This window comes from Aspergillus glaucus, assembly GCF_001890805.1.
Source record: "Aspergillus glaucus CBS 516.65 unplaced genomic scaffold ASPGLscaffold_4, whole genome shotgun sequence".
NCBI classification, from domain to species: Eukaryota; Fungi; Ascomycota; class Eurotiomycetes; order Eurotiales; family Aspergillaceae; genus Aspergillus; species Aspergillus glaucus.
Window position 1 is genome coordinate 792,293 of NW_019170456.1, and position 22,275 is coordinate 814,567.

Sequence of the window (22,275 nt, forward strand, 5' to 3'; positions counted from 1 at the left end):
CCCAGTCCACTTCAGCTGAACTGTACCCCTCAAACGAGCTGAAAAACTAAGCAGCAACACCAACCGAAGCACTCATGACCGACTGGATCCGTGCAGAAGCAGGAGTACCGGTCTGCATCCGAACCACGGACGCAGCCGCAGCCGCAAAATTGCGTTGCACAGCCGCTTCCAGATCCTGGTTTTCATTCGGTTGCAACCCCAGCTGGGAGTCGTTCCAGATGGGCGTGTTCTCAGCCTCGGCAGCTTCAACGCCCACGCCAACAAATCCGCCGGCTGCCTTCCAGTCGCTGGTGCGTTTGATGCCCAGATCGTTCCAGACGGACTGGATCGCGGCCACGAGGTGGTCGCGGTGTTCCTTGACGTGGCCGGGGGTAGGGGTGATGCGGAGACGTTCCTCGCCGCGGGGCACGGTCGGGTAGTTGATGGCTTGCACGTAGATGCCATGTTCCTCGAGGAGCTTGTCGGACGCCTGTTTGGCGACTTCGGCGTCGCCGACGAGCAGGGGGATGATGTGCGACGGGTTGGGGATCACAGGGATATCCAGTTCCTTGAGGGTTTCCTTAACGGCACGCGTGTGGAGTTGCTGCAGGACACGGTCGCCATTGTGGCGGCCTTGGTACTGGATGGCCGTGTTGGCACCGGCCATGGTCGCAGGTGGCAGCGAGGTCGTGAAGATGAATCCCGGGGCGAGGGAACGAATCGTGTCGACCAGTGCCGCGGATCCGGCAATGTAACCTCCCACGCATCCGTATGCCTTGCCCAGCGTACCGGTGATGATGTCCACACGGTCCATGATGGTACCCTTGGTGCTGTGAGGGTTGGGCGTATCCTGCGAAGCGTAGGCGTCGTAGTCGAGATGCTCCGCAACACCAGCACCGTGAGGACCGTACATTCCAACGGCATGCACCTCGTCCAAAAAGGTAATGGCGCCGTACTTGTCCGCTAGATCCTGGATCTTCTCAATCGGGGCAATCGATCCGCACATACTATAGACAGACTCGAAAGCGATGATCTTGGGGGCATTCAAAGGCAAAGAAGCCAGCTTGGTCTCCAGATCAACCAGATCATTGTGCTTGAAGACCATCTTCTTCGCGCCGGAGTGACGGATACCCTGGATCATAGACGCATGGTTCAGACTATCCGACAAAATCACACAGTCGGGCATCTTGCTTCCCAGCGTAGCAAGCGTGGCATCGTTAGCCACAAAGCACGAACTGAACACCAGCGCAGCCTCCTTGCCATGCAACTTGGCCAATGTGTTCTCCAACGCCACCGCATGCTGGTTGTGCCCGGAGATATTACGGGTACCACCAGCACCCGCACCATATATGTCCAGCGTCTCGTGCATCGTCGTGAGGACCTCGGGGTTGCGCCCCATACCGAGATAGTCATTGGAGCACCACACCGTCACCCGCTCTTCAGCGGAGGCCGTGTGGGCGCGCGGGAACTCATGGGCGAGACGGTTGATGTTGTTGAAATACCGGTACGACTTGTCCTTGTGCTTCTTCTCCAATTCGCCATTGTAAAAGGTATTGTAATCGAATCGCTTGTTCTCGGGGGCCTGGGGGCAGGGACCGGTCATTGCGGGCGCAACCCCCAACGGGGTCTTAATCTGAGACAAGTTGGGGACTAATTTGTCAGCGCAATTCAATTCAAACCCAACATATTAAAAAAGCAATCATACCATGCTCCTTCTTATACGCCTCCGACTGGAGACTAGCCCCATTGCCAGCAGTAGTGTGCAACGCCTGTCGTCCACGGAGATGCTTCTTCTCGTTAATTCCGTGTCCGTGTCCGGCGGAGCCGAGTCCCGCCACACCAGCCGCGCACGATGTGAACCGCTTGGTGCCGGATATACGGGCACTCTGGACAGCCAACGCCTTGCTCATAACGGGGCAGCGACGACCCAAGATCTGGAGGTTGGACATGGTGCCTCCGCCGGGACTGGTGCTGGGACGGGTGGCTGTTGCGAGCGAGCGCAGTGCGGAGGGCGAGGTGCGCTTGAGGAATGGGCACATGGCCCGGGATTGCTGGAGGAGGGACTCCATGGCAATTCAAATGTGTATAAATTGGATAACAAAAACGAATAAAAAGAGAACGAATTGAACAAGTGTACGGAAGATGAAGGAGATATAAGAGAGATGAAAGACCGGGCAAGACTCGGCATCTGCAAAGTCGTCCGGCACTAGTCCCGATGAGGTAAGCTGAGTCGGCGCGGCTGTTCGGCTGACGATCGTCACAGCTCTGATTGGCCGCGGTTATGTAAGGTGACCGATACCATATTACACACCAGACGCCGGCCAGATCGCGGTATTTGCGGGTAATATTACATACTCCGCATTGCATGTGCGGGGATCGTCACAGTGAGAACATCCAGCATAGGTACTTCAGCACAAATGAAATTATGTAGTCATACACACAGAACAAGTACACGCACAGACACTAATGCAAGACAGCACACACAAAAGAATCGAAAAGAAGTAAGAAAACCCGCGGCGTGTGTCTATGCTTGCCGGTTTGGCCCTTTCATTCTAACATCATATCCTCATCTTCCCCGGTCCGTATACTTGTAGAAACCATCAAAAACCATGAAAAAAAGGAGTAGTAATAAACACGGCAGTATCTGCCAGAAAGAAAAGAAAAAGGAAAAGGAAAAGGAAAAGGAAAAGAAAAGTAAAGAAAGTAAAGAAAGTAATAAGTTGAAAACAGACTCAACGCCATCCGTTCCGATTTCCGATCCGGTATGTTCATGCGGCAACAATTCAAAGTTTACGGCCCTGCAGAATCATTCAGCCTCAGCTCAGCCCTCCATCGCCATCAATCAATCGCAATCTCTCGTTGGTCGTCTTGGCTCTTTTGGATGTACCTTTGGCACTGCCACCTCCTCGTCCTCGACCCCGTTTAGGTGCTGGCGTAGATGTCGGTGTGCCAATATCCGGCGTTGCAGCTCCGGACTGTTGTTTATTGGCATCGTCAAAGTTGCCTTCGCCTGTATAAACGATTAGTATCTAGTAAACATGAGACAGATAAAAAGTTGAAACATACCCTCGTGATACATATCATCCAATGAAAGCTCCTTCTTCTTCTTCTTCTGCGCGGCCTTCTTACTAGCCTTAGCAGCACCAAGCATCTCGCCACGCTCAGCAGCCTCCTTCTCCTTCTGCTCGATGAGCTCGGCCTGCTCGTCATCCGCAAGCCACATGGCAATGTCCTTAGTACGGCTTTCGCGGTTGCGAGTGTTGAAGTCGACACCACCAGCCGCGCCACCCGTAATGACGACGCGCTGCACCTCTTCCTTCTGCAACGCACGCTTGCGAATCCGTTCTTCAATTGTATTGCGCGTGATGAGTCGGTACACCGTGACTTGTCTTGTCTGACCCAGTCGATGCGCTCGGTCCATGGCCTGCGAGTCAATGGTGGGGTTCCAATCGGAGTCGTAGAATATGACCGTGTCTGCGGCAGTCAAGTTGATACCAAGACCACCGGCACGGGTCGACAGCAGGAACACAAAGATCTCGGGCCGTTGCTGGAAGTCCGCAACCGTGTCCCGACGATCCTCCAACTTCGTGCTTCCGTCCAAGCGGCAGTACTTGTAGTTCCGGTACGTCAGGTACTCCTCCATGAGATCGATCATACGAGTCATCTGGAAGTACAGCAGTACACGGTGACCACCCGCCTTGAGCTTGCGTAACAGCCCATCCAGATTGGCCAGCTTACCCGAGTCAGTGACGAATCGGTGCATGGATGGCACTTCGATGTGCGTGTACCGTCCCTTGTTAGAGATCGGCTTCGACAGGATCGGCGCAGCTGTGAACGGTCTGGGGTCTGCCTTGTGCTCCAGGATCTGTTCGTCAATGCTCCTCGACTGAATGCCGTACAAAGCATGTCGCACGGGAATGTTGAAGAAGCTGTCCTTCATTTCCTTGTAGGCGCCCTGGTTAGAGCAGGAAATCTGGATCGGAGGAGCCGAAGCTGCTGGACTGGCGGAAGGTTCAATGATACCAAGTCCCTCGCGTTCGAACGTAGAGCTAGAGACCGTCATCAAGTCGCGCATGTATCCTTCCGTAGCGACATCATCCACAGCATGACGGTCGTTTCTATCGACAATGTTCAACATGGAATGAGACAGGACCGGGTTGGCATCATCTTGATCCCCGTCGTAGACAACATTAAGCCGGGACAGCCGATTCGTCTTCCCGCGACGACGGTATGCCCGCTCGAAGACCCCAAGATGCGAAGTCTCGTAGGCCTCCTCAGCAGAGGTGTCGACAAATCGAAGGAACGAAAATGCTGAATCTTCCTCCGCACTCTTTTTGATGTTCTCAGGAGTCCAGATGTTCAACATATGGGCGAGATACTTGTTGCGGAAACCGGCCAGCTTGTTATCCGGCCCGGCCATATCGATACGACCAGCAGGACCACACAGAAGTCGCGGTAGGTCGTACTCGATCAGGTTGCGTGTCGAATAGGCGAAGTCGACGAAATGCCCTTCACGCACAAACGAAGCAGTCTCTGCAAAGTGCGCCTGGGAGAAAGGGGACTTTGTCTCAGCGCGTTCGAACAGGTCAGGATGATTGCAGACCTTCCGGAACTGCATGACCAAGTTCATCAGGGTGGTGCTGTCCGCCTCATCACCCACGGCGGCCCGTTCAATAAGATCTATGATACTGACACGGTTCCGCAAGTTGGCATAATACGCCCGCTGACGGTAGGTCAGGTCGCAGAAGATGTCCACTTCGACCTTGTCTCCAAGTTCCTGCTGGACGTGCTTCTTGACACGACGCAGCATGAATGGCTTCAAGATCATGTGCAGACGCCGGAGCTGGTCCTCGTTGAGCTTCGTATTACTTTGCGCGTGCGATTCAATATCCTTTGAGAACCACTCGCTGAACTCATCGTGAGAGTCGAACAGGGTCGGCATGATAAAGTGCAGAAGAGCCCAGAGTTCCTGCATGTTGTTCTGAATAGGCGTACCGGTAAGCAAGAGACGGTTTCGGCAATGGAACCCAAGAAGGTTCTTCCAACGAGAACTCTGCGACGACTTGATGGCCTGAGCCTCATCCAGAATCATGTACTGCCACTTGATCTTCTGGAAGTACTGCGCGTCAAGAACCACCAGCTGATACGAAGTCACCAGTACGTGGAATTCCGAATCCTTGGTGTACGTGATGTGCTTGCGGTCCCAGAACTTTCGAAGGATCTTACGATCCTTGGCCGAACCCCAGTAAGGCAAGACCTTGATGTTTGGCACGAACTTGGCGATTTCCTGTTGCCAGTTGTGCAGGGTGGACGCGGGAGCAATGACCAAGAACGGACCCCAAATGTTGTGGTATTCAGCAAGGTAAGCCATGACCGAGATAGACTGGATGGTCTTTCCGAGACCCATTTCGTCGGCCAGAATACCGTTGATACCCTGCTCGTACAAGTTGACCAACCAGTTGAGACCCTTCAGCTGGTATTCCTTCAACTTGGTCGTGAGCATGGTCGGCTGAGAAATCTCAATGTCACCCAAACTCGTGGGGTTCTGGAAGTTCAACTCGCCCTCGTCAAAGGCCGCCATCTGGTCCTGCTCAGCGTTGAACGCGCGCGCCCGATCCTGGGCTTGCTGAACGGCATTCTGCGCATTGGCCATGGCAGCCTGTCGCAAAGCCGATTCGTCCTCTGCATCAAAGTCCAATTCGTCGAAGCTGGTAGTGACCTTGGTGTTCGGATCTGCGACACTGGGAGGCATATCCACAGTATGCTGCTGGCCCTTGCCAGGCTGGACGGTCTCGTTCGAACCATGGACAGCAGTGTCCCCGGAGGCATCAGCCTCCGTGTCCTTGATCTTCCGGCCAATGAAGTGGGAATACAGTTCGGTCTGGGAGATGAGGAAGTTAAGCTTGCGCCTCTGGCGGTTGGCCTCACGTTCAGCTTCCGCCTTCTTGGCCGATTCAATCTCCTGCTTCTCAGCCAGACGGCGCAAGTCACGCTCCTCACGCTCGTTCCGTTTCCAGAAGGTCGTCATTTCACGCATTGTTCGCTTAGCGCGAGCCTGGGTGTCCTTCATACTCTTATTGGTACGTTCCTGCCACTTGCGGGACTGCTTGCTGGCCAGTTGAGCCGTCTTGCGCAGGTTCTCTTGGCGGGTTCCAAGCGAAGTGACCTTGATACGATAGACCTTGGGGATATCTTTGCGTGCAATATCTCGCCAGATCTGCTCGTAAATCTGGTTGTAGCCCTTGCTGTCGTAAGATGCCATGGGCATAGGCGTAGACTCCTTGGATCGACCACCCTTGGCTTCTTTCTTGAGCGACTCCATCCGAGGATCTTCCATGGGAGCAAGAGACGTAGGATCGTCACTAGCCATGGCCGCATAAGCGGCTTCTGCGGCATCCTTTTCGGCTTGCTTTTGCTCCTTGGATTTCTTGGGCCGGGCGGTCGTGCCCCCGCGATTCGATTTGCGCCGCGACGGAGAATTTCGACCAATGTGGAATGAACTGGTGGTACCCCCTTCAAGGTTGGGAGCCAGTGGAGTGACTTCGCCGATCTCCTCGGGAGCTGTAACGCCTTCCAGGGCTCTCTTGGTAGATTTAATCTTCTTCTGAGCCCGTTCGACTTCCCGCATAAGCTTGGCTTTCGTAGCAGCGTCGTCAGTTTCGTTCGCTTTCCGTTCTGCATCGAGCTTTCTCTGCATCTCCAGCCGAACCGTGTTCTCCCGTCGCCGCTTCCGCTGCATGTCCTTTTTGCGTTCCTTCTCATCTTGAATTTCCTTATCTTGCACTTCGAAAATGACTTTCTCCTCGTGGTCATATCTGAAACGATCCATTCCTGAGGTTGATTGTTTCTCAAAGGTCTTGCCAAGCTTGACGAGGAAATCTTGCCGTCGGCGCTAAGAGCTTGTTAATACACATTCGTTTTTCCTGCTATCATTGACAAAACGTACCTTGCGCTTCATACCCTCAGCCTTTTCGCTGCTGAGAGCACGTTTCTTGCCCTTGGAGATATAACGTTCATACTCCGCTTCAAAACCCGGTGTTTCCACATCGCTCTTCTCCCCGTTGTCGATATCAGCGGTGATCTTGTTGATAATTTCCATATCCCGCTCGGTGAGCTTGCGCGGCGCCGAAGCCCGAATTGGTGCAGAAGAAGTCTTCTTGATATCCGGAACATCACCGTTGGCAGAAGGGGCGACAGGTAGATCGCCAACAAGATGCTCCTCCTGTTCCACATTCCGACGACGCTCCCTTATCGGCTGCTTTTCTTCGAATCTTGGCATTGGATGTATCGGGACCGGTTCTGGCTCTTTCGGCGTTTGATCCGCGATATGGAATGGAGGCGGAGGTGCGACGGGGACCATTTGTGCTGGGGGGGGAGAAGGTCTCTTGGGAGGCAGGCGCTCCTCTTCAGTGGGGCCCGAGAGGATGCTAGCAAACGACATGGGATCGGCCGCTCTCGCTGGTTTCTAGACGCAACGACTTGTTAGTATACCGAGGACAAAAGCAAACACATAATCAAAAGAAAGAAAAGAAGAACTTACTGCTTCCTTTAGAGGAGAAGCCGGCCTTGGCGGCTCCCGCATCATAGAGTAGCCCGGAGCACTATTCCCAGCCATTGAATACGGAGAATCTGTTTCCCTCTTGGTAGGAGACTGCGAATGACTCTCCAGCCGGGGCGGAGGAGGAGCATGCGACGGTGTAGACTGGGCATATGGAGATGCGCCGTTGCCCGGCAGAATCGAACCTGAGTATGGCCGGGGCAACGAGAACTGCGGAGTAGCCGTGGCCGAATTCACCTGGTACTGAGCGCCCGGGTCGCTGCTCAACGGCGGTAACGTGGCTGGCAGGGATGGCGTCGCGTGTGCATAGTGAGGGCTCCTAGACAGCGTGGAGTGTGGGGGAAAGGCTGGCGGCGTCTGCGGCGGATGCTGCTGGTATTGATCATTGCCGGGGTAGAAATGGTGAGGAGTTTTATTTGGAGGCGAATAGGCGGGATAGCGAGACTGTTGGGTAGGGGAATGGGGATTATATGGGGGCGCCCCCGTCATGATGGCCGCGTGTGCCGGAAGAGCGGCGGCGAAGATCTGAAGGGTATCAGTCGCGACGACGGGGGGTTCACAGGGATCGTGTCGAGGAGGAATCGGAAAGAATCACGGTCGACACTCGTGACCCATGGGAAGACCGACAGGTATGAGGGATTTTGAATCAATCTGACGATAGCTAATACTCCAGGCCCGGTCAGTAATCGCAGTGCAGTGGTAGTAGCTTTCTCAAGGAAGAAAAGCAGGGTCGCGAAACTGATGAGAAGGGAGAAGTGGGAGTAGGAAGATAATGGAAAGGAGAAAAGGTTACAATAGATAAAGTAGGAAAGAAAAGATGTGAGAAAAGACAGATTGGAGGGTGGGAAAGGGAGAAAAAAGAGAATGAAGCGAGCGCGAGAAAGAGAGGGCGGTTGCATAAGACGGACAGCGGAAATGCAGACAGGCAGCGACAGGTCAAAAGCGTCTTTAAAGCTGTGTGAACACACCTTTTTGTCTGTTTTTCTTGCCTTATGACCTGCAGAATAACAGCGCAGGTGCCCGAAGGGACGATTGAGTGATTTTCTGCTGATAATGAGGACTGGATGGAAAGCCGTTGAGAGATCCAGCCAGTCCCGGATTGACGATGGAGGATGTACTGGGAGATGAAGGGAGGAATCGATATAGAATTAGAGGATTATGGGTGATGAAAAGAAGATGAAGAGATAGAGAGAAGAGAAGAAATGAAAAGAAATGATGACAAGAAGAAACGAGGACGTGGCGGGCAAAGCGAAACGAAGCCGGGGATGATTTTCTGGACGAGAGTTGAGGATTCGGTTGGCATTTGAGAGGCTTACACAGCTGTGATCAGTACCTGCGCTATACAAGTACTCTGTATTCTAATTGCATTCGACCCTATTAGTCTACGGTCTTTTCTCAATTATATATCAACACACTGCTTCTTTGAATACTTCTACTCTCTACCCTACTGTATACTTCTAGATCTGATGCGTATTGGGAATACCGTCATCCTAACCCGATCTGCAGGGGAGCCGTTTTATTACCGTATCTATCTTACGGCTCACATCATTCCGGAAAGAATAGGATAACCCAGACAAACAAGGAAATTTCTTGCATTCCTATCAAACAAGCCCAGCTAGTTTGACTAGTAGTATTCCCTATAAGCAAGTGAATGAAAAAGATAGAAAGAAATAAATCTAATAAACACCACCTGGTATCAGTATACAAATGTACCCTGTATTTCTGTATTTGTACAAAATCAAACAGCCCCAGGCCCTTTATGATTCGACTGATCCAGAAGCAACCGTGGCTTGATATACCCCTCATCCAGCTGCCGGAACCACGCCGCATGATCCCCAGTCGGTCCGCCCGAGAAAATATCCCGGAGAGCCTCACGAGCACTGATGGCCTCATGTCGCGACGGCGACGATGACACTCTGGAAGATGTGGATTCTTGCTGCGGTTGGGAATGTGATCGCCGCAGTCGCGATGCGGGTGTCGCAGATGGAGGAAGGCCATGGTCATCCTCCTCCGACTCTTCGACGTCGATCTCGAACTCGTCTGGATCCGGTTCGGCTGTGGCTCGTGACTTTCCGGTGCTCTTGGTGGTCTTGAGGCCAAACTCATCCTCGCTGGCCGCGCTGTCATCGCTAGGGCCCCCAGCTCCGCTGTTAAGGAGTGTGGCCGTCGATGATTGATCGCGACGTGTCTGGGTGTCTTTGGGCCCGTAGGCATTCGAATATATGCGAGCGTGACTTCGGCTTGAGGACCGATTGGGTGGCGGGCTGGGACGACGGCTGTTGCCAGTGGAATAGCTATGCGTCCTATCAAGCCTTTCACGCTGCATTCCATCCAAGGGAATGGTCGAGTCCATCCGACGGGGGGTGTATCCCAGACCCGTATCCCGTTTGTAATAGGTACCTCCATGAGTGACTTCGATGTCGAACTCATCGTCCGAATCGAGCTCCTCGACCACACCGGTCCTGATCCCCAGGATTTCAAGCATCCGAGCCGTAGTTCCACCAAAGATGATAACAGTCAACACGACCACAACCAGGACAGTAGCCCGCAGAGCCGGAGCATTAACGCCTTTTAGACCCGCTGCCAAAGCAACACCGACTGCTCCTCGCAGTCCAGCCCAGAAGAGCATGGCTTGGTAAGCAAACGGAAGCTCATCCACAGCTTCGACACCACGGCGGCGGGCGCGATACCGGATGAACCAGTTGATGGCTTTGGACAGTGGGAATACGGCGAGATACCGCGCAAGACAGATTCCCAATACCGCCACCAGAATGAAGAGCGGCTTAAATTGCAGGTTGCTCTCAACGAACAGATCCATTCCTAGGTAGATGAAGATAAAGTTCTCCGACAATTGCGCCATCACCTGGAAGAGGTATTTGGTGGTCAATTGCGTTCGACGCGACATGTTGTAATAAGCATAGTGTTTCATCGTAATGCCACAGAACAGAAGAGACACGATGCCTGTCTCGTTAGTCTAGAGTCTTCTCGCTAGGTGTGATCAAACTTACCTGATAGATACACGCCATTGGAGAAAAAGTAACTGGCGTACGCAATGAGAACAATCATGCAGCTCTCAATCTTGGGCATGCGACGAACATGGGTGTACTTGAGACCCAGCGCAGTCATGATCCCCACAATAATACCAACAATCATACTACCAAAGAAAACCAACAAGAAGAGACCAATGGCCTCAAACAAGTTGAGAAAGGTCAACGATCCAGCCTCACTCTCTGCATACTTCTGCGCAGTTTCGAACAAGACAATGGCAATAGCATCGTTCAAGATCGACTCGCCAAAGATGACAGTATACAGTTTCGGCTCGACCTTGTATAGATTGAAGATCGCCAGGATCGTAACCGGGTCCGTCGCCGAAAGAGTCGCACCCACTGAGATCGCCTCGACGAAAGAGATATTCAGCCCATCCAGCGGGATCCGAGTCCAAACGTACAACACGAGTCCCAGCACGATAGCCGAGATGAATGTACCCGCAAACGCAAACGTCAGAATCGTACCGATATTACGGAAGAAGTTCGCCTGGTGTAACTCGTACCCGGAGGCCAAGATAATCGGAGGAAGGAGGAGGTTAAAGAAGAATTGGTAATCGAATGTCACACTGTCTTGGATAGGCGACTCCGGGCTTAGTCGTATAATCAATCCGACGAACATGCCTGCGCATACGCATTAGTACCGCATATCCTACCCCTCACGGAGAAACTTGGACCTGGACCTACCCCCAAAAATGGACAACACCGTCTCATGCACAGCTTGAATCTTCTTCTGCTGTAGGATATAACTCGTAAAAAGCGCACACATCAAAAGCATGATCATGATAAAGAGTGCCCAGGAGCTGAAGAACTCCTTGGTGCCCGCTTCGGGGACATCTGCAACCACACATTATCAATGATACCGTCCTAACAATCTGCGACGTAGGATATCTTCGTTTCCAAGTAGAAAGGGATGTAAATAGACAGGAAGGTCAATGCGCGTACCATCAGGGTCCGTATCGGAGTCCGCAGCTCTCCCTGCACGACAAACAAGAGTCAGTCTATTTTCGCATAACGTAAAAGATCTTGGCAACCCCAGATCAACCAATACCGGGGAAAAGCAAAAAAGACCGGAGAGAAAACGTACTGAGCACTTGGTGAAGGGCATCGCCCACAAACTGGCCGGCCATAGTTTTCCGTTGTTAGGAAGGAGATACCCCAAGCAGCGGATGGTTAGCGGCAGAAGACTGACGCCAGGACATAGTCCAGGAACACGTAGTTCGCGGGGTAGGGAGAGGCGCCAAAACACGAAAAGGGAATAATTCGAGAGCACCGACAGTTAACGATCAGCAAACAAAGAGAGAGAGAGAGAGTTAGTTGGGTTGAAGAAAGAAAAAACGAGATCTGATTGGGGATGAGATGAATAAGATGCGGACAAGTGGTCGTCAACGGTGCCAAGACCGCTGCTGCTACAACGGTGACATATCCATTGTATGAAATGTGAGATATAGGATAGACGTTCCTCTTAATGATAATTTATTGAATAACCATATTTAACTCCTTGGTATTAATATTTGTATTCATCTCCCCCCCTCAGCCAACCGGCTGGTCAAATACGCAGCTCCCAATGCAGCAATTCCTCCAAACCGCAACACCCATCCAACACTGTCATCCCAAGGCTCTCCCCGCGGTTTCTGAAACGTCTTAAATATCACACTGCATACCAAGCTGGAAAGAATCTGTGGCGCAGAGACGGCCACATTATGAAGTCCGAGGACGATGCCTGCCTGGGCTGGGTTCTCATCCTCCTCTCCAGCAGCTTTTACATGGGGTGTTTCATGACCATTCTCCAAGTCCCCACCATGATGAGAGTAGCAATGTCTATCAGCGGCCGCAGTAGCTGCATCACGAGATTCCTCCGCGACTGTTCTTGCAGCACGAACTCGACGGATACGATATTCCGTATCGATTCGTGAGACCTCCGCAGAGATCAATGCAAATGGTGCCCACAGCGTCATGGCCCAACTGATCCCAAGAAGCCCGATAACAGCTGATCCGGCTTGATGGGTGTAGACAAAGAAGGTACTGAACATGCAAGCAGCAAAGAGGACGTGCGAAATAAGCCATGCTCGTCGAAGTGTGAAGCCTGGAATCTGCAAATAAGCAAGCCATGTTGGTCCGCCATTGTTGGCCTTGGAGCCTTGAGGTTGCTGCTCAAGTGGTGCTCCATAGGGAATACTGGATGCTGACATCCTTCGAGCCCCTATACCGGATTCATCTTCCCCTTCGAGGAGACCCTCGCCATGCTGTCTATCGGAGGCGACAATCGGTTCGTACGAGGGAGCAACCAAGACAGGCAACGTGATATTGGCCACGAACGAGATGACTGCGTAAATAAGAAGCGCAAAAGATCCAATTCGAGTGGCATCCTCCCAAGTCTGGTCAATGTCTTTGTCGGAGAGATTGGGGTGGTCCTCGAAGATGGGGTTTACATAGAGCTGTCCGATGTACGTAGTGGCGTAATATAAGAAGGGGAACCATCCAATCCAAGCTGCGAGTTGAACTTCGCAAACCTTGGAAATTTGCGGCGGTAGATAACGAATGGCTTTGAAGACTTGCTCGAAGAAAGAAACGAGACCGAGACTGCTCGAAACAGGCGGACTGTCCAGCCGGGGATCTCGTTCCTTGATATAAGAACAGCTGATCGTCAGCGTAATCCCAAGTAGTAACGAAGCTATTGCGCAGAGGATCTGGAACCGCGTCTTCCCCAGAAAAGGCAGAATGCTGGGCAAATCTATGTATCCAAAGATGAACCCGCAGATATTTCCCACGCCCGTCATTCGACTGGCCCATGCATTTGCGGATTCCTGCTGGTGGGTTGGTGCATTATCAACGATAAAGCAACGGATACCGGCTTGTACTATATGCACATTAGCATGGACAAAGCCAGTTTTTCCCAAGATAAGAAGTGCGTACCCGTATTGACGGCAAAATCCAAGCAACACATCAAGGCAGTCGCGACGATGATAATGGTCATCCGAACACCCCCAGAATTAGGGTCCGCGCCGAAAAGCCCAAGGAGCCCGCCCACAATCTCCTGCACCCATGCAAGTGCCAGCAAGGCAACGACAGTTCCCGCGGCCCCAGCAAACATAAATGGTTTTCTCTTGCCCCACGAGATGCGACAGTTATCGCTCCGAATACCGATATAAGGCTGTACAAGGGTTCCGGCCAGTGGACTTGCAATCCAAACGAATGCAAGCAAAGCTTTGCTCATCCCGAGAGACTGTAAATAAGGCTACACAACATCAACATCAGCTTTCGTTTCGTAGGAAAGGGCATAGACCAGCTTACCGTCCCACTCGATAATTCCACAGACCATACAACTTGTAATCTATGCGCAAATCACCAATTCGTCAGTTGTCCGCAGCAACGCATCATATACAAACGCAATGTCTGACAATTCAACTCACCCTCCGATACTCAGCGTCAACAAGAACAGGTACAAACTGCTCTTTGTTTCCGACAGATCCTCCCCATGTAGGACAGGGTTATCGTCTGGTTCATATCGAATGTCCGTATCATCTTCACGATCCGGTCCCACGAGAGGGGATGACTCGTTGGCTGCCTCGGTCATGTTGTGAATGACCAAGCGGTCCGGTTCTAAAACAGAAGCCGGGCACCGGGGTATATAGATATTCTAAGGTCGACCTCCGCACTCTGTAAAGCTAGAAATTGAATGGAAAAGCCAGGAGCCTGGTGAAATGATGCCGAGTTGATATGGAAGAGAAAAGTCGGTGTCTGCTCAATACAATCAAGGTGGAATTGGATCCAATCCGCAGCTAGATTCTAGGCACTCTGCATGTTCCATCCAGGCCAAACGAGACACGTCGGAATCAAGTTGGCATTAACGTATCAGAAGTAGAAACTGGGAGAGAAATGAGAAGAAGACTACGTGCCCAATCTTACTTTCTGGGGATTGGAGAGTGACATCAGCAGACAGCGGATCGACTGCACGTGACCGATCCGGACCCCGGATTTATGCCGCGGTGCCTTATTATTCGGTGCGGTCCCTTCCAATTGGCATTGAAAGGGCAATCGCCTCAGCTCAGGTGCTTCGACAACAGAAGTTCAAAGCAAAGAAATTCTACATTGATTTACATAGAAATGATAGAGATTTGTCCGTTTAGTTGTTATCATTGATCTATATGCTTGTATCCCTACAACACTGTTGTACGGCGAAAGACCCTTTCCCAAAATCATATCTATAAGTAAGCTGCCAGCACCTCAAAACACAAAAGGTATTTCCCTGCGTACGCCGCGTTTACCCAGTTCACACTGCGCACCTTTCCTGTCTTTCAAAACCCCATAAACAAAAGAGTACATAGACGATAATACACAGATTCCGTAAACATAACACATGAACAGAGAGAAATTGGCACAAAATGAGAAATCATCGAGGATATAAACTGAATCAACAAAAAGTCACAATGAAAAGGAGATGTAGGCACGACAGTCCAGCGCCAGCGGCAATGCATGTTGATAAAAGAAATAGGGTATGCATCCACCGGTGAAGTGTCGGCCTCTTCTATCACAGTCGCTTTTGGGCATCAAGCCCAAAGAAGCGAAATATAATGCAGTGGAGAATCCCTATCCAAATCCGTGGTAAGCGGAAACAAGGGTAGGGAAGGAAGTAGAAGAGTCCTGTGCGGCCATCAAGCCGCGAGAACTCCCCAGGTTAAAAAAGCTAAAACGACCAGCCCAAGAAATGAGACTAGATATAAGTCAAGAGATGAGATGAAGACGGTCAGACGTTATAATGCCGTATTATAATCGATTGATTGTAAATGTGGTATCCTGCTAATATATTGGTGCTCATATATGCTGCTGCAGGAGCTGGGGTGCAATCATATTCGGAGCAACCATGGTATGCATAGGAGGCATGCTCATGGTGGTGGCCATGGTGGTCGGCATAGAGGTCATAGTGGTCATGTTCATCATGGAGGTTGAAATTGAAGTGTCATGCGGTGACAAGTCCTCGTCCGGCGAGCCGAATTCATTTTCCTCGTTCTCCAACTCTTCCTCATGTGTTGACAGCGGCGGCTGACCATCTTGTTGAGCCTCATGGATCCGACGGTGTCTGTAGGAATGATAAGCAGATGTACATACAAAATGATAGGCTAAGGAAAACTCACTGTGCAAGGTTGTCGGATCGCGAGAATGCCTTGTTGCAGTAAGGGCAAGGGTATGGCCGTTCTTGGGTGTGGGTTCGAACATGTCTGGGCGCCAAAACTGTCAGCTGGGCGGCTACAAATAAAATTACCAGCACGCCGATCATCGCAAACCGGACCAACCAGATCACGAAGAGCAGGCGCCTGAAGAATGATGCAATCAAAACTTACCGCTTCAAATGCTCTAGTCTCTTGAATAGTCGTCCACACGATGGGATTGGACACGAGTGGGACTTTTGCGGATAGGGTCCAAGCTCCATCATGGTAGCGCTTCGAGCACGGCGGACCGGGCCCGGAACGTATCGCTCTGCCTTATTTGTTGCACTGTTCTGCACAGCGGCGTCAACGGTCTCATCGGTCGGGAAAGCCGCCAAGTCATCCTGCGCGTTGTTCAGGGACAGAACATTTTGACCGGCGCTCTCTTCAAAGTTGGAAAGCGGGGTACCATGGCGGGAAATTTCCTGCAACAAGTCCTTCTGGGGGAGGACGGCCGGGTAGCTCGCCGTGGCGCGCTGCGACTGCGATTCATTACCGGCCTCAGTCACAGCGGGAGTCACCGAGTTCGACATGGATCGCCGCAGGTCACTGGGTCTGTGTGCTGCATACGCCATTGTCTGGGCGGGAGCGGCTGTGGTTTGGGGTGTGGCCGCAGTAGCCATGGCAGTGTTGGCGGCTCCCGGGGTGACCGAAGAACGACGTCTCCGCTGCTTATAGGTGGGGGAACCCTCAAGGACCGAGTAGGGGAACGTCCGCGGTGGGGCCGGGAAATGGGCACTGGCCAGGTTGGAGGGAGGCAGCTGCATCAAAGGGTTGAAAGACGGAGCGGACGAGATGTCCGGAATGGCCGTGTAGAGACCCGTGTCTTCATTGGCAATGTACGCCGGCTCAGGACCCAGGGGCGCATGATGCTGCGGGGGAGTCACGGGCTCAAACGACAAGCCGCGGTTGCTGTAGTCTTCAAAATGGGAGGAAACGAAGGAGGGGGCCGGCGAGTACTCAACAAAGGTCGGCATGGAGGCGTGACGCTGGTGCATGCGGGCGATAGGCATCCCGTTGCGGTCGTACTGGATGGGGGCGAAATCCTGCTCACGCTTGATGAAATTATGGGCTAGCGTAGGGGGCAAGGGGATCGCATTGTAGATCGCCGCGTTGGCCGACTCGTCCGGCAGGAAAGGGAGCGCCGGGGGAGCCATCTGGGGAGCCATCTGCGGAGCCATCTGCGGAGGAGGCATAGCGTCAACGGACCGCACGATTGGGGAGGTGGGTTGGCCAAATGTCGTACTTGCGTGTGCAGCAAACGAAGAAGTGTTAGCTTGCTGAGCCTTGGTGAGCTGCTCATAGAGCGACTGGGACGAATCGAATTCGAAAGACAAGGCGGGCTCGCTGACGGCAACGGTGGTGGCCTCCTGGCCCATCTTCTCCCTCTTCAAGTCCCGTTCAAGGGCATCGAGGAAGAGACGATCGTGCGGGACGCTATACCAGTAGAAGACCTTTTGCTTCTTCTGTGTCCGGATGCAGTTGTTCTTGTAGAGGAAGTCGAGGAAGGGGCTCTTGGGCTCTTCGAGTGTGGCATCGGTACCGGCCTTGAGGTTTCGCAAGTCGGAGAAGATGCCTTCCTCGAACTTTTTCGAGTTCTTGACGGGACGACCAAAGGCTGTGAAACGGAACGCCAGACATCGAACGATATCGGTTCCTGAGATGTGGAAGAGGTTGCTCCTGTTGAGTGTTAGCGCCAGGTTCCTCCAAGGCCACGATCCATGTGATTGTCCGCTATATCATCTCATTCAACACTGACCAAAGCACGCAGGAAATGTGTTCGCCCGTGGGCAGCAAGAAGCGTCGAACGAATTGATCGGGTTGCCAGTCCACAGGAGCCGACAAGAGGAAGTATTTCACTGTTGAATAGTAAGCTGGCTGTCCGGACAAGCGGGATTTCTCAACGAGGTCGTACGGTTATCGACTTGCTGCAGCGCGACTTGCGCATCGTGAGGCAGACTCTGCTGCGCCTCGCTGGAGAGCATGAAAGTCTCCGGCTTCTGCGGAGGAGGCATCGGGGGACCATGGTGGGGATACATGGTATAAAAGGTAGCGACCTGATAGTGATTCTGTTAGTTTGCCTGATGCAGTCGGGATATAAACAAGCCGTGTTGTTTCATATGTTCTGACACGGAAGGGAGAAAATGAAAGAGAAGGGCATGGACATACAGTCAAAGAAACCCGTCAATCGACTCAGCCACAGACAGACAGAAAAAGGAAGAATTGATTGCTAGCGCCTTGATAGAAGAGCGCGCGCGACAAAAGTGAAAGAGAGCAACCACCGATATATAGACAACACTCAAACAAGCGGCAAGCGAGTGATGCGATGAAAGCGCGCAGATGCTATCGAAGCACTTGACGGCAGTAGTAGTAAATATGAAGGATGAAGAAGATGAGATGAACAGAGGAACCAGCCTCTTTCAAGGGAGTTTTTTTTAGCAGGTGCTCTGAGCTGCTGAGCTGAGCTGACTGGAGTAGCAGAGTGGCTCGTCCCAGCGATGGAGAATAACGAGCGCGCGTAAAAAGAGAGAATTGAAAAGGGCCCTGCCTATATTCAAGTTCTCTCTATTTTTGGATGTGGTTTTTTAATATTTTTTTATGTAAAAAAGAAGAAGAAGGCAATAATAATAGATAATAATATAGAACAATAAAGTGATAGTAGGGGGTAATTCTCGCACGGCGAAAATGAAACGAAAGAAAGGGAGCACCTGTAAGTGGGTGGATGGTGGGTAGAGTGAGAGTGAGGGAGAGAGAGAGAAAAAGAATAGAGGGAGGAGGTGGGAGAAGAGGGTGGATAAGAAGGGAAAATATGGGAAAAAAGGGAGGGTAAAAAAAAAAAAAAAAAAATGCGATTTCCTTGACAGTCGAGAAGATGAAGAATAGAGAACACACTCTAAGATAATACGACCACCGGACAACGTCAATCGGGCTGTTAGCGAAATTGAGGTCAAATCGAGGGGGTGGAAATACAAGTACAATAATATTACCATTTATTATGGAGCTATAATAACAACAATAACTGGTTGGCTGGAGGCGCCAGGGACCGGTGGTATTACCGATACAGGCACCTTCCAGGGACCACCATGAGAAACTGGTAAGTTACCACATCTGATACAGTACAATACGGTAATCGGTGGATCCGGATCAGAAAAAACGATTGCCCCATCGGGAATCAGTCCCACGCAGCCCGAAAAGGATTAGTGTCTCTCCACCGGTAGAAATCCAGAACCCAACATAGAAACAAATCCATCCATGGGACTCGCCCATACAACCCATTGGATAGCCGTTGGTACCTTAATTTGGCATTTTATTATCCATTTCTGCTGAAGAATCATACATCATATTGTATCCATACAGACTGACAATTGCCACACCGGGGTCCCATCTAGAACACTACGGAGTACGGATAATTGTATCTACAGAGTACAGAGTACACTCTACGGTATATAGTGGATCGACATCAATTGGACCGTTCACTGGGCTAGCCTCCCGGATTTCTTCCAGCCTTCGGATATACCGCCAGATCAGGTTATCGAGTCAATACGAGAGTATCCGGAGTGCACTTGCTCTCCTCTCGGGACGTGCATAAAGGAGATGGAAGCTATGCATTTCGCAATAATAGGTATCCTTGCTGGCGTAGGGGTCAGAATAATCAAATCTGCAGATTACAGCGCTTGTTCATTGCTCTACTCTGCACAAAGTACTCATCCGGACACTAGAGTACGTACTATGTAGCAGTGTGCTGTGTACAGAGTACGGAGTAGGATTCATCGGAGCCGGAAGGACAATCTGCTACCCATGCCAAGCCCATTGTGAAGCATCCGCCCCGTGTTTCAGATTCCAGGGTGAGTGGAGGGCGCTTACATGGGCCAATGGGATGTCCTGTTTATGCCGTATGGATTTAACCACAACGGGCAAGTCACTACGTGGGATAATTAATCACAACCTGTACAGGTGGCTGACCGTTGACCGTTGGCCGTTCACTATTGAATAACCCCCGTACATAAACCTCCTTACGGAGTACACCAGCCAGTATACAAATAAATCATTTATATTGCATCTGATCTGTCAGGTACAGATCTTGGCATCTATAAAGGTGCAGAGTATTGGTACGAGTAACTACAACTGTGAGTAGGTCGGCTCAATTTTGAGAATCTAAACTCCAGCCATTGGTCAACAAACATCAACCGTTTGCTTCTGGCATGACTGCGATATGACGATCAGCATTGCGCCGCATTCCGGTCAAGCCCGGATTCCGTATTGAGTACTCCTGCCTGTATTGTACATCCTCGTGCTATTAAGATAAATTGAATAAAAAGAATACATCAATTCATATAATTGATTAATCAAATGTCAGTACGTACTGTTATATCAACGTCTCTTCTATGTTCCGTACGTGTCTGATCTGCACAGCCGTTGATGAAAAACAGTAAAAGCTTAGCTCGTGTGGTCCAACCTTGGATGCGACTCCTCTCCGAAAGTATGTTCTACTCCAGAGTATGTAGTATACTTTGAATACAAAGTCAATTGATTTGGATCTTGACAGGATAGCAATTCTTCAAAGGCTCTTTTGTACATTAACAGAGTACGTAGTACAGATTGCTCGATATTAACGGGTCCACCTATTCAGCCGAAGAGTGGTCAGTGGCGGTTATCTATAGATACCTGCTGCGTTGTACAGAAGACAGAGTACAAGTACGGAGTACAGAACTCACCTATAACGCTGCACATCCAAATCGACTCGTCAAGCCGTCGAAGCTTCTATTGTCCATCCCAATATCCTCCTTTCGACACCCGACTGCGAAGGATCTCATGATCAGCGGCCGCCCAGCACCCCGGCCATCATGCTTTTGCAATGATAACTTCCGCATGCAGCAAGGCTGACCAGTACTAGCATCATCCTTCTCCCTTTCCTGGTGTCGATCTTGGACTCGTATCTGCTAATCTCGAGAGCCAGGCCAATCCTCACATCCCCCATGGTCACTCGGAGGAATTTGAGAATCATGAGGTTGCGATCTACGCGGAGAATTAGCAACTCGAGGATAATAATCGGTCATTTTCGAGATCCTTACTCACCCCTGGGTGGTGATCATGGCGATGGCGATTGTAACTTCCGGGACCTATGGGCTACTTTGTTCTAGTCCCAGAACTAGAACTTCTGGAATACGAGCCCTGTTCGTCGAGCACCAATCTGGTTTCTTGTCCGGCTTGGTTGTTCTGCAGGAGGCCACACTAGGTACGGAGTGCCAGAGGTATTTGGTCGAACGTGTGAACTGCTGGCCTTGGTACGAATGCCAATGTCATAACTGCAGAGGATCTGGCTGCATACTGGCTTTGTCGCAAGATGCTATTGTGCATTGTCAACACCCATACAACCTCACCTCAGTACTCAGTACTACTCTACAGAGTACAGGATACCATAAAAGGGGCCAAAAACAAATCAACTCAATAATGAATCATGAAAACTCTATTCTTATTCCTCCAGCATCCGGAATATTCGAATAAACTTTGCCCTACGCTTTTCTGGTCGTAGTAAATTCTCAATCCGGTTAGCGCACTTTTAGGGTACTATACCCGATATTATACGACCCAGATATTAACCCTCACCAGATGGTAATTTACGGATCTCTCTATGGCATCTATCGACTGACTCGAACAGCCTAACTCAAAATGCACAGGCATGTTGTTTGATCATCCCATCCTGAAACCCTCTAGAAAAGTCCATGGTTCCAGATCAGCAGACAGTGCTGCTCTTGATAGAGGAGTGCAGTAGCGTGCTCTGCAGAGGACTTTAGCGTGCTGGATGGTACGACAGTAGTCTACTCTTTTATCCTGAAACGGATCTACATGTCCACATTCTCTATCTATCTTTATTTCTATTCATGGCTGTAGAGTAACCTGTGCTCTACATTTCTCGTCGGATTGGAGTTTGATCAGAACGTGCAGGGATTTTTTCTCTCGCTTGGAGTGGTAACAGATTATGGAGCATCATGCACTAGTCCGGAAGCTCCGGGATTCCCGAGTACTTTGGACATAGGGTACTCCGTTGGACAAAACATTCAGGCCTCTACTATGGCAGTTCAATGGTAATTTTCCTATCTAAAGTACAATCAAACCCTGATCAACTACTCTCGAGATTGAGATCGGGCAATCTTGAGAACTCAATAACATGTTGAATTATGCATTATACCGGTCTGTACACTGTACACGGTAAAGCAAGCACTACACTCATCGTAGATAAGCCAAGTCTACAAGTCCATTTCTCCTCGCAACGAGTCATGCCCGTACTCTGATATACAGCATGCATATGCACGCCCGGTAGACTTACATACTCATATCCATCTCCATACAAGTAAACGACATATGCATTGTCCACCAATCCCCAGAAACACACACCGGGCCGGACAGAACTGGCTGGCCTGAACAAAGCTCAGCTGGACACACTGGATACAGTAAGTAGTACGTGCGGAATATTGATACACATCTT

The 22,275-nt window shown here is 51.0% G+C and overlaps 5 protein-coding genes across 5 annotated transcripts; all 5 read right to left on the reverse strand.

The window, feature by feature from the left end:
- Nucleotides 1-46: 46 nt before the first annotated feature.
- Nucleotides 47-2,048, reverse strand: hemA (5-aminolevulinic acid synthase HemA; the record flags this gene model as incomplete). Its single annotated transcript, XM_022544237.1, has 2 exons — nucleotides 47-1,629; nucleotides 1,685-2,048. The coding sequence occupies 2 exons, from the start codon at nucleotides 2,046-2,048 to the stop codon at nucleotides 47-49; spliced, it is 1,947 nt and encodes a 648-aa protein (XP_022403880.1).
- Nucleotides 2,049-2,795: 747 nt separating this feature from the next.
- ino80 (chromatin-remodeling ATPase INO80) lies at nucleotides 2,796-8,026 on the reverse strand (the record flags this gene model as incomplete). The annotated part of the gene is made up of 4 exons (XM_022540164.1): nucleotides 2,796-2,989; nucleotides 3,046-6,871; nucleotides 6,926-7,444; nucleotides 7,520-8,026. The coding sequence occupies 4 exons, from the start codon at nucleotides 8,024-8,026 to the stop codon at nucleotides 2,796-2,798; spliced, it is 5,046 nt and encodes a 1,681-aa protein (XP_022403881.1).
- Nucleotides 8,027-9,105: 1,079 nt separating this feature from the next.
- Nucleotides 9,106-14,444, reverse strand: ASPGLDRAFT_72485 (uncharacterized protein). The gene is made up of 8 exons (XM_022549615.1): nucleotides 13,995-14,444; nucleotides 13,876-13,915; nucleotides 13,498-13,819; nucleotides 12,188-13,441; nucleotides 11,527-11,559; nucleotides 11,269-11,418; nucleotides 10,546-11,205; nucleotides 9,106-10,498 (listed from the first exon to the last, which is right to left on the reverse strand). The coding sequence occupies exons 1-8, from the start codon at nucleotides 14,156-14,158 to the stop codon at nucleotides 9,276-9,278; spliced, it is 3,846 nt and encodes a 1,281-aa protein (XP_022403882.1). The 5' UTR covers nucleotides 14,159-14,444; the 3' UTR covers nucleotides 9,106-9,275.
- Nucleotides 14,445-15,144: 700 nt separating this feature from the next.
- steA (sexual development transcription factor SteA) lies at nucleotides 15,145-18,146 on the reverse strand. Its single transcript, XM_022539617.1, has 6 exons — nucleotides 17,958-18,146; nucleotides 17,704-17,845; nucleotides 17,548-17,647; nucleotides 15,924-17,468; nucleotides 15,717-15,800; nucleotides 15,145-15,661 (listed from the first exon to the last, which is right to left on the reverse strand). The coding sequence occupies exons 2-6, from the start codon at nucleotides 17,825-17,827 to the stop codon at nucleotides 15,397-15,399; spliced, it is 2,118 nt and encodes a 705-aa protein (XP_022403883.1). The 5' UTR covers nucleotides 17,828-17,845; nucleotides 17,958-18,146; the 3' UTR covers nucleotides 15,145-15,396.
- A 2,213-nt stretch (nucleotides 18,147-20,359) lies between these two features.
- ASPGLDRAFT_43702 (uncharacterized protein) lies at nucleotides 20,360-21,238 on the reverse strand. Its single transcript, XM_022545868.1, has 3 exons — nucleotides 20,865-21,238; nucleotides 20,504-20,804; nucleotides 20,360-20,410 (listed from the first exon to the last, which is right to left on the reverse strand). The coding sequence occupies exon 2, from the start codon at nucleotides 20,764-20,766 to the stop codon at nucleotides 20,605-20,607; it is 162 nt and encodes a 53-aa protein (XP_022403884.1). The 5' UTR covers nucleotides 20,767-20,804; nucleotides 20,865-21,238; the 3' UTR covers nucleotides 20,360-20,410; nucleotides 20,504-20,604.
- Nucleotides 21,239-22,275: the final 1,037 nt, after the last annotated feature.